The 12,135-nt window shown below is 44.5% G+C and overlaps 1 protein-coding gene across 1 annotated transcript in view; it reads right to left on the bottom strand.

The window, feature by feature from the left end:
* LOC133355407 (membrane-associated guanylate kinase, WW and PDZ domain-containing protein 1-like) overlaps positions 1 to 12,135 on the bottom strand; it is a 325,885-nt gene that overhangs the window by 76,104 nt on the left and 237,646 nt on the right. Inside the window, 2 exon segments of the mRNA XM_061572686.1 lie at positions 4,791 to 4,973; positions 11,164 to 11,250. Coding sequence (XP_061428670.1) covers positions 4,791 to 4,973; positions 11,164 to 11,250 — 270 coding nt within the window.

Below are 12,135 nucleotides of genomic sequence, written 5' to 3'. Positions count from 1 at the left end.
GCTTCTCCTCCACAATCGTGGGTGCCAGTGAGTTCCTTAGCTTCCAATGGATGAAGCCCATCGTTGAGAAGTTGGCAAAGTGCGGTTCTGCAATTAGAACCAATTAAACCGGATTTCTCCAAATTTCAGATGATCGGGTTTAATATAAAAAGACAATTAAACCCGATTGTAAATAACCCGACTGTGGCACCCTTGGTTTCAGGTGGAGGAGGGTGCACGACACAACATTTTCCTTACACAATCCGACCCAAAAAAAATCTCGTGTAAATCCTGTTGCTTTGCGTTCCACGCGCATCGTTGTATTTGCTGCAGACCTCTCCTCTACTCAACATCATCAACTACGTTCGGTTTTTTTTCTACAATACAAAAAGAAAAATGTGAAACAATAATACATTATTTATGATAACAAAAAAATGGCATTGTAGATAATGTGTACCCATTAAAAGTGTTTATTAAAGCCATCCGAGATTGAATCACTGGCAGCTTTAATTATGAACTCTCGCACCGCTGCTGTTCGATGGGAAAATCTAATTTCCAATTTGCAGAAGAACAAAGTGCAGCACTGAAATCCGGTGTGGGTGGGCAAGAATTTAGCACCGTTTGGTATTTCGAAAATAAAAGCTTTTTTTATGCAGATTTTTTTCCCCCCGACGTTTATTAAGAAGATTAAATGGCCAAATTGTTCCATGTCATGCAAAAAAAAAAACCTGGAATGTTATTTAGCAAGATAACGCAAATGAAAATATCACCGAGACCTTCCGAGATCACAGAAGGCCATCGGGGAAAAAATATAGTGGACAAAAGATTGAAAGAAAAAGATGTATTCTGCGTACGGATTATTTTTCACAACCTTAGTTTAGAGATTCATTGAACAATAACCCTATTCAGTGATTGAAAAGAAAAACATTTAAAAATCCTTTTTACATGTTAATTTAGAACGACACTGTCTGTACAAAGTACAGGCGACTGGACGAACGGCACTTCTTTCTAGATTTGAAGCTTTCGTGACTGCAACGATTCATATACTCTTAGGTTTTTTCGGTAAAGTCACGTAGGTAAAAAAAATTTGAAATAAAATAAAATAAATGAAAATAAATCAATTAAATCACAATTTAATGATTTTATTGATTTATTTTAATTCATTTTTATTATTTCTATTATTTTTTACCTACGTGACTTTACCAAAAACAGCACTTCACCGGTCGAAAAGGACAGTTATCTCCAGTGGTGGAGCCAAAGCCATTTGAGAAGGAATTCTATATTGCTCTGGTCAAAGGTAAGTCTCTCCATCACACCCACTAATGACCAAAACACTCAAGGTCAAGAGATCATGTGATCAATGCCATTGATGCCACCACACCTCACAATCACTGCCTTCCTCCTGCTAGATCCCATTCGTTGTTATAAAGCCGACACCAAACCTACTCTTCGTGGCCCACTATTGGGGCTTAAATATCCTTGGATGCCAAACTCTGGATTGGCACTCTAATATCCACGTCTCTAATTTAAACTCCTCCATTACACGTGTGCACCAAACCCTTCACAACATCATTTACCTGATTACACGTACTACACACTGTTTCCATGTTCGATTCTAAAGTCAAAAGGCATGAATCAACGCTGACGCTTTACACTAACGACTGTTCCTGTCTCAATGCCGTGACGTTAAAGGATACTCTTTGGTTTACAAGAAAAAGTGATTTCTCGCTCAAATGAGAATTGAGGCAGCGCAGATCTCCTGTTCACACCACCAAACCAGTAGTGGTAATTCCATATTACAATGACATGGTGTGATTCCAATCGTATAACTATTGTCAGACTTTTTTCAAAGGCTGGGCACAAATTAATCATCTGTCAAGAGACTACACGAAGCGATAGCAGTGGGAAAAGGAACAAAAACTTACAATGGAAACAATAATGATAACAATGTCATCATGTACGATATATTTTGACATATATCAATGTTTTTTTCTGCAGATGGACTCAATATATGCATTTATAAAACGTCACGAGGGTACAGGGACACCGCTACTCATGAACATTAGACTCTCAAACTTTCAGAGATAAAAACAAACCTGTCCGTATGTCCAGTTGCCTGTTCGGATTCAGAGTTGGAAGTTGAACTGCTGTGCAATAGATAATAGTGGTGGCATCTACATCTGCAGAACGTGAAGAACCAATGGCATCTACATCTACAGGAGATGATACAACTTTGAAGCCATTCCCCGTGTTTAGTGTATTTGCCATAAAACATGTTTGGAATCAACACGAGTAAAGTTGGACTTACGAACAATTAGACTTACGAACCTGACTCGTCCATAAGTAGAGGAGTCCCTGTACTTTTACAATAAGGGTTTTTGGGTTAGATCGCATAAGTATGTGTCGTAACCCTCCACCACCCGACCCAAAAATCTTCATCACGAATAATATCGGTCGCAAATGCCTATGTGTTAAACTCCCTGAAACTTTGTGGGAGCGCCGTGACTCACAATTTGAGGAATGTGAGCTGAACGTTTCCATTTATGTTGTTGAACCGAGTCGAGAACTCAAGAGACCAGGATTGTGAGAGAGACCTGAGCCATCGGACTGCCAGTAGGGGGTGGGCGATTGCTGCTTCGTAGAATCCCAATGGAGTAATTTGCACTTAGCTTTTCTAATTTACGAAATTTGGAACCGTGACGCCGGCACACGATGGGCCTGCTCTTGCGAACGACATCAGGGCATCTTTAACATCCACTGTGGAACAGACGGCGCTCAATCGCTTAATATTATTACTAAGAAAACTTAAATATTTTTTATTTTGCCAGGTAAGGCCCACTGAGCTATATCGCTCTTTTTTCAGAAGCGACCTGGCCACAAATGACAGCTCAACAAAAGTGGCTTGTCACGTGGAATTTATAGCAGCCAAATACTCTTAAGTGCATGTTGATTCTAAACGTGGAGGGAAAAAACCAGAGGACCCGGAAAAAAATCCACGCAACCACAGGGAGAGACACAGCACGGAAACTCCAAATATACAGGCATCAGGGTCGGAAATGAACCTACGAACTCATGCATACCAGGCGAGGGAGTTAACATCTCGCCACCCGGGCACCCATTGCATTATTACAGGTTATCACAGCGGCGGCTGGACTGCGAACCATGACCCATCGCAACAAGGGTATGAATGTGCTCCCGCTGGCTGGCTCAGCAACATCATCCCTTTTTGGGTTGATAAACTAAGTAGCAATTATGTGTAAAGGCAACATTGGTTGTCCTTCGAAGAGGCTGGCCACCACCAAAAAAAATAATTAATAATTTCCACCAGAGGCTCCTGGGGTCCCATGCTCGTCTCTCAGTAGCTACTGTAGCCTTTTTGGCGGCTTAACATTTAATTATCGGTGTGATTTATTTAGATCTCCTTTTGTTAAGCTGCAAGGTCAAAGGTTAGAGGGACACAGTCGGAAAGAGGCAAGTGCTCACGGCCATCCAACCGTTTTTTTCACCAGCGTGAGCCGCCCTCGACATTTAATAAGCCACTAAATAATTGATCGACGATGCCAAATTGCATGCATCGCCGACGACGGGAGCTTCATTAATACATTTATTTATCTGAACACTCGTGGCCATATTTTGTCCGTCAATATTGTAATATTCTAAAAGGAATTTTTATTTCCAAAAATGTTCTTTAGGAGTTCAATAAAGGTCTTGATATCACTCTTCAGGATCCCTATTAGGATCGCTATTAGGATCTCTATTCAAGCATACGGGCTATTTTATTGGCTTTGTTAAGATTTTGTGGTAAATTTGGGAAGGCGGATGGACAAAGGGAAGCGGGACAGACAGATTAAATGTCCTCTGCATCGACCAAAAAATTGAAAAAAAATTCCACTGTGCAGAAGTCAAGGTTACGAGGTCATCAAGGCCACTGTCATTGGTGCCACCAAACATCGCTGTTACTTCCAAAATAATAATAACAACAACAATATTAAGACTAGTTGAGGTGTGAAGAAGGTGAAAATCACTTCACTGGATCAACCACACCATAAGAGAGCACGATGGATAATGGGGGGGGGGGGGGGTGGTAGTGGGGGGGGATATGGGGGGGGCACACGCGAGGACACGCGATCAGACTTGGCTGCCACCACCACCCGTCTCTTCCGCGTGCACAAACAAAGCCGCAGCTCCGTACTCGTTTCTATTTTTTTTTACAAGAGCCTGGCAAAGGCCCGGACCGTAATAAGGGAAGGTTGAGAGGGGGGGGGGGGATACAGAAATTCCGTGGATGATCGAAGTGCGAACTTGGTGCTTCTGGGTTCGGGTAAAGGGATGAGGCTGGGGCTCGCTGCCCCACTCATGCAGGGACTGCGAGCAGCGGGAGAGTAGGTTTTTTTAAAATATGGGATAGGGGAAGGCAAGGGAAGAGGAACAAGAGTAAAGGGAAAACATGTGGTGGTGGGGGGGGGGGGGGAGTTCATCTAACAAAATCTTCCAATTAAAATTATCTACATGCGCCTAGTAGTAATAATAATACTTTAATTTTATATAGTAGCGTCATTCATTCCAACAGCATCCCAATACGCTGTGCAGTAATTATATACGAGGACTAAATCCCATATACCGTGGTTGGCTATGCCTGGCACGAAAGAAACCCAAGACACACACATACACACACATGCCAAGCAAATGAAAGACCCTACTACCAAAGCAACATCAAAAGTAAAGAAAACAAATGAAGAACTTGGCACCAAAAAACAAAAAGCCACAAACAACAACAACAAAAGTTACCAAAACAAGTCAACTCATCGTACCGGTCTCGATCTTGCTGTCGACGGCCGCCGGTCCGTCCGGCACGAGGCTCTTGACCTGCAGGAACTCGTCGGGCTCGTCCCCGCCGATGATCGTGAAGCCGAAGCCGCGGCCGCTCTTGAGCAGCGACGTCGACACGAAGGTGCCCTGCAGCTCGGCCGGGTTCCGCGTGAAAAACGCCTTCCCTGCGCGACGGGCGGACGCAAGGCCCTCTCCCCGCTTTAGACAACGAAGGCCGCCGCCGCCGCCGCGCCACTGTGGCGGCGGCGGCGGAGGCTCGGAGGGCTCTCGCGCACGGCTTGTTGCGCGACGTCCGACGTTTCGCTGCTTCTACCTCTTGAGCCACTTCGTGTGAACCCTCGCAAATGATAATTCACACGAAGTGGCTCATCGTCGTGTGGACAATTTACAGCAGCCAAAGAGTCTAGGCGCGTGACGTTGATTCTAAAATGTGGAGGGAACACCCTGAAGGACCCGGAGAAAATCCACGCGACCACGAGGCGAGAGACACCGCAAACTCGAAATATACAGCCGTCAGGATTGGGATCGAACCCACGATCTCCTGCATACCAGGTGGGGTAGTTAACATCTCGCCACCACGGCACCTACTTGAAGAACCTCCCAGTAACACACGGGGCCTGATCAACTGTACTTCACCACAATGGTCAGTTGTCATTTTGGTGATAATGGGGGCCGTGGACCAGTTGAGATATCGCTCCCCTTGCCACTGATGTCAGCCGTGGCTGATAATCCACATGAGGTTGTTGGGTTCGTGGTGAGTGTGCAAACCACTGTGCCACTACACCCCCCCACGTAATAAGTAGAACTATTAGGTGGGGAGCAAGTGGAATGAAACGTCGGACATCGTGCCGAACATGCGGTGCAACCCGAAGATGCATCGGAGAGATGGAAAAGCTGCAATTAGCGGTGTATGTAACGGCTATAATAGCGATGTACGCTAATTTATTGTATTTAATATAATCGATAGTTTTAGGATTAATTTTATGCTCGCATGCAGTCATGATTTATTGGCTTACTATAGCGCAACACGAGGTATGATGATGATGAATGTCAGCATGTTCCCGTATGTACTACGAATGATAATAGTAACACACACAACACCTGCAGCTACAATCTGCCACTAAGTTGCAATTATATCACCTTCGCACTTGTGCCAGGTTAAGCGCACTTTGAGGCTATGTAGAAAAATACACCACTCAAAACTAATTTACCATTTCTAACTAATTTACCCCATAGCCTGAACAGAATATCGAGTACCATTATCCCTGGCTTTTGTAGTGTATGAAGAAGCATTGCTTTGGTTCAGAGGAAACTGATGCAGTCATCCAAATTATCACAAACCAAGGCCTTCATGAATATAAAACACAAAACCGCCGATAGAATGTCACGCCGTATAAAAGCACAAGTCAGCCGAGAAGATACGGATGGAGATGAGGCTATTCATGGTGACGTTTGAAGTTATTTTCCCAAGATCTGATTGGAGATGTAAATAGGTGAAACATAATTGGAGACAGCATTAGCTGTGGAATATTTGACAATGGCAGTCTTTATCAGCTAATGACGATGATGTTTCCGTCAATGTACACCTCTAACTGGTATCCTTGTCACGGTAAATGCCAATTTGCATTGGGGAACAATTTTGAAAGCGGAGCTCTGAGCATTAAATTAGAATTTTATGATATTCAATGTCTGCGCGAGTATAGAAACTCGGCATTAAACGTCGTGTTTCTTAAGAACGGTGACATGAGCGCTGTTAAACTGAATAAAACATTTTTTTCATTTACTTTATCAGGTCAGGCCTACTGAGCTATGTAGCTCTTTTTGAGAAGTGACCTGGCCGCAAATGATAGCCCAACGGAGTGGCTTATCATCGCGTGGAAATGTATAGCAGCCAAATACTCTGAACACGTGTTTTTAAATGTGGAGGGAAAGAACGCAGGACCAGGAGAAAAATCTACTCGTCCACAGGGAGAGAGACATGCAAACTTAAAATATACAGGCGCCAGGCTCGTGATCGAACCCACGACCTCAAGTGTATTCTGTGACAGGCATTTATTACGGAATACACTTTCTGAAAGGGGTGATTTGAGCGTGCAGCATTGCTTTTCAACTTTTATTGGTTAAGAACTGAAATGCAAAAAATGGATTTCACATGGCTGTAGCAGGCTATAATGGTTGGACAAGCTGACGTAGGCAAAGCCCATTCCAGGCGAAGATTTAACTTCAACTGATGTGTACACAGTATTTCAATTGGCTTTTTGCTTGGTTAAATTAAGGTGATCTGTCATATCTGACATATAAAGTACAGCCGTTTGAGAGTGTCTGAGTGACTGATGTAAATTCGAATGTTCTAAAAGCCATGTAGAGGTGAAATTTGGTACACCTTTACCTGAATCTGCTTACTACTAGACAATTGTAAAACATATTTTTTTTATTATTTTAGACTGGACAAATTTTAGAGCTCAATTTTTATTACTTTTGATCTTGTAATCTAAGCCGATGGCCGTTTGCATTTAAAGGTTTACACGAATACCGGATCTCATGATATTCTGGTATGGTTTTAGAAGTGCTGACGCTAAACTCCAATAGAAATTCAGCAAAGCCACACACTCGTTTCTGTGGATATATATACCTATAACTGCATTGTGGGTAAGCTCCTGAATTTCTAATTAACGTGAAAAAATCCAATATCGGGCCAGATATATATGAAACGTAATAGGATCCCAATTTATTGTTGTTCCTATTGTTTCAGTTTAATCCTAAATGCGGAAGTTATGTCCCTAATGTGGCACCGGTTCTTAAAGCGGGGCCACGTGGTGCATCGGGTGATGTGGCTCTTGTTGGCACGAAGACAGGTTGCACGAGTAGCCGGAGGAATTGATCTGAAACAGATTTTAAATTGTGTCCAAATGGTAAAGAGAAGCTATCGTAGGTGCAATTCCACTCTCCCTCTGCGGTCTCTCTATGTACGCTACAATGAAGGGCCATCGCCCAAAACGTCGCCCGTCATGAACTTTTCCTGTATAAGACCGCAGCAATGTTGACAAATGCGTTGAGTTTTGTTATTTTGGGCTCGTGCACCGCAACCATTGCAGCCGTGTCACCATAAAAAAATTGTGTTTATCGTAAGTAGGGGACAGCCAAAAAATTGTTGGCCGGATAATATAGGGGTGGGGGGGTGGGGGGGTGTGTAGGGTGTGTGTGTGGGGTGGGGGGGAGTGAAATCCAACTGAAACAAGTGACAGCTGCTCATGGAGTGTCCCAGAATGGAAGACTCATCCCACCCTCCAAGCTTATACACGAGCATGTTGCTGGCGAGGTTTGGCGCTGGCTCGCAGGATAAACAGCCCTTGGCAGCAATCGCTAAATCACCGGGCAAACAGAAATGTAGTGCCGCACCGCACATCGACGCAAAATCGGAGCAGATGGTACCAACGGCCTGCCGCAAGCACCATGAGAGTAACGCAACACCAGGGCGCCTACATATTTGGTCATGGGGATAATCTAACTTTAGATATTACGCATGACAATGCAATACATAATTTGAATTGCCGAATATGACTTGGCTATTAATTAAGATGCACAACATTCATGCAAATATTCGACACATGCTCTGCAAAGACAAAGATCCCCCCTATAGCCAGAGCAGACTGTTGGGGCAAGTGCTGTTAGCGAGCACCTATGAAGGCCGGCACGGCACACGGAGGGAGTGGGTGGTCCAGCACCACGCCCGACCGCCTTTGTCTCCCCAGTGGCGATGTTTACACACCACACCAGGTTCTCATTTGAGGCTGAGTAGACCTCGGGGAGGCCCAGGAACCGGTTCAGATATTCGTCACTTGTGTGTTAGCCGTGAGCGGGAATCGAACTCGGGTCGCCGGGTTAGTAGCGTAGTGCGCTAACCGCTACACCACCGCTCCCCACTTCGGCTGCGCTGTGTGTGTTTGCAAATACGGGCAACAAATATCCCCCGGTCATCCAACCTTCTGAGACCAGTGCGCTGAAGTATGGTCAACAAACCCCATGACCGACATGGTGCTCAAGACACCTTCATCTCGTGACGGATGGAAAATATTTTTTTTGGAAACAAAAGTCTGCTCCAGAGTGAACGGACCTCATCGGAGAGTGCCTCACTGCTCATCCTCAATTGCAACACTCAATCTTTAGGATGACCAATATTGACTTGCCACCAATTGGTACCTATTGTATTGACCCCCAATGGAATGACAAACTTCGTTAACCCTCGATGGGGAATGTGAACTGGCAACCTTCCGATTGCGAGTCGTGTGTGTGTGGGAAACAGATGTCTGAAAAAGGTGTCGGCACAGAACAATTTTAAATATGCGTCCAATTTTCTGCCCACATTTACTCGTAAACTTGCATTCCCAGAGTATGTGGAAAGAGACGATGTCAAGAGAAACCCGTAACTGACAAGTGTTTAACCTGTGCCCAGAATGCATTAGCTGAAGGTTATTACACACGACCTGATGTCTGATCAACGGGGCATTTAGTTTGAATGGTTAGTTATATAAAGCCATTGTATTTTTTATGTGAAGCGGAGGTGCATCAAAAGCACATGGCAGCGATGATTGCTAACAATCATTCTTATCCATCAATTATGTGCTATTAGCAAGAGCTATTGCCTGAAATGTCGCCGATTATATATTTTTCATTTTAAGGTCACACACGGTGCTATTGACGGCTTTGCTATTATTTTTTTTGAAATCCATGGAACTTGCCTCAAAAGCCTACAAAGCTAATCTTGCTGGGGATTTACATATGGACACATGGACAACACACTTTTTCTGGCATAAGGTATTCCAACGGTTTTTAAGTAATTTTGGGGTGCTGATTCCAAATCTGGTTTTTGAGATATCAAATATTGCATTTTTAATAAAAACTGCAGAAGAAAAATATTAAATAAATGTGGATATCTACATAAATGATATTATAAACACACTATCCTAAAAATACAGCACAATATTTTAACACTAAAGCAGTCACTGACTCGCAACAACTTGCAATCATAAGTGACAGAGTTAATTTCGGGTAAAATCAATGAAAATGGGGTATGCCGATAGCATAAAAATTGAGATGTGATAGAGCAAATCTGAGATCAGATTTGGAATCAGCACGGTGAAATTAGTCTAAAACAGCTGCAAAAGTCCAGACCAGAAAAAAAGTTTTTTTTGTTGACCAGTGTAATGAATGAACTGACCTATCAGCACGTGATTAAGATACTATTTGAAACACACCAGTAAATGTATCCAAGTTGTGTTTGCTTTCAGGTCTCACTGAACCGTTCGTAGAACAAAAAATGCAGCCACAATTCACGCGTGAAGCTCCATCATCTTTGGTATGACCGAACGTGCGCATCAAATCGATGGCTTAATTCAAAGATGATAGCAATTCTGTCCGGGTGGAGACGAAGGTCTTCGACAGTTCAGCCAACTGGACCTTCTTCACGAAATGCCTGCACTTGTCGGAACAAACGACAGCAGCCGTGGAGAGATACGCGAGAATGCACAGTTGGTCACGGATGCTCTTCACAAGCGTTGCCTCGGATCTCGTTTGAGAAGCGAGTCGCACACCTCCGGTGTAAACAACGTGCCAAACGCAAGTGCAACGCCTCGGTCAGCACGCAACGTTGGGCCAACACGTCGGCCGTTGGCTCAACGTTGGGCCCGACATTCCGCGCTGTTTTAATGGCACGCCGGGCACTCGAAGGCCGCGCAACGCCGAGTTCAACCGAGCTGCTCGTGCCCGTGCCGCGGTGCCAACTGGCTTGTGAGGCGACGAGCAGGGCAACGTCATCTGTCGCCGTCTGTAGAACTAAGCTAATTATAAAAAAACTTTTTATTTCACAAGGTAAGGCCCACAACTGAGCTATACGCCTCTTTTGCCAGAAGTGAACAGGCTACGAACGAGAGCTCAACGAAAGTGGGCCGATCATTGTGTGGACATTTGCAGTGGCCAAATACCCTCAACGCGCGTTGATTCTAACTGTGAAGGGAAAAACGAAAGGACCCCGAGAAAAATCCACGCGACCACGGGGAGAACACGCACACTCCAAATATACAGGCGTTGCAACGGTCGGGATCGAACCCACGACCTCCTATGTATCAGGCGAGGTGGTTAACATCTCGCCACCGTGGTGCCCAACATACATACATGTAACATACGTGCAACTATGTATGTCGAAGGCTTTTTCGCACCGTACGTAGCCAACCGTGCTCATCGGAGGTGAGGGGGGGGACGGGGGGTCTGGATAAATGTGTGCGAGAGACCTCACAAAGCAAAATCGCATTCAATCATTCACGGCGAAGTGAGGAGCAGAAAGGAACATCCACTGACCCGATGGCCTTGGCTTGGACTCCGCTTGCTGGTGGGCACCGCCGCACGGAAACGAATTGTGTAACAAATATCCCTCCGCTTGGCACTCTGCGTTACAAGAATGGACGCAGAGCGTTAAAGTGAGTGCTTCTTACGGAACGTCATAACACACACACACATCGACATTTGCTACGCAGCATTATATCGCGTGAATTCCAGATGAACATTTGCAAAAAACAACGTTGCGAGCTTCGACCCGGCGAAACGTCGTACTCAAACTTGTACATTTTGTGGATTTACTCTCCAATACACCGGTGTTGCTGTACTCGTAACGAATTGGCATGTTATGTTTACATGACAATCCTCACTAATTGGCTGCGTTGGGTGGTGGCGGGTTTAGCGACACATTTATATTTACGCGATCTAACCCCCACCCAAAAACCCCCAGTATTATGTAGCTACGACCGTATGTGGCTCAACAACCAAACTGAAAGATGCCCTGGCGCTATTTAACGGCACTGCACCTGGCGCCACATCAACAGCGTTTGTAAAAGTTAAGTGCTATTTTCTTTTGGCAAGTTTATTTTGTAATTATCAGGAATATATCTTTAAAAAAAACATTGGTGTGCGTGTGTGCGTGCGTGATATTGTTTTTAAACCAAATTGGGAGTGTAACATTGGACGGAGCATAATTAAAAAGGCATGCTGTCGACATGTTGACAAGCTGGCAAAGTCGGTCCAATTAGTGAGCCTCACATTGCTTTGTGACTGAGAGGTGGTGGTGGTGGTGAGGAGGTGGTGGGGGGAAACATAGTTGGAAGGTTTGGTAGAAATCTCATTACGCCACCACCTGCCCTTCCACCTCAACGCAACTGCTTATGGCACCGTTAATGCAACGCTCGGTCATGTTGCCATTTGAACCAAAAATCAACCTCCTGCTGCTATAGAAACTTAGGCCCAAAGTGATAACTTTCAAGCAAAATGTACACTGCG

Source organism: Lethenteron reissneri, chromosome 51 (genome assembly GCF_015708825.2).
Source record: "Lethenteron reissneri isolate LAM-NWPU_2019-01 chromosome 51, ASM1570882v1, whole genome shotgun sequence".
NCBI classification, from domain to species: domain Eukaryota; kingdom Metazoa; phylum Chordata; class Hyperoartia; order Petromyzontiformes; family Petromyzontidae; genus Lethenteron; species Lethenteron reissneri.
Note: the sequence above shows the minus strand (reverse complement) of the source record. Positions and strands in the feature narration are given on the sequence as shown.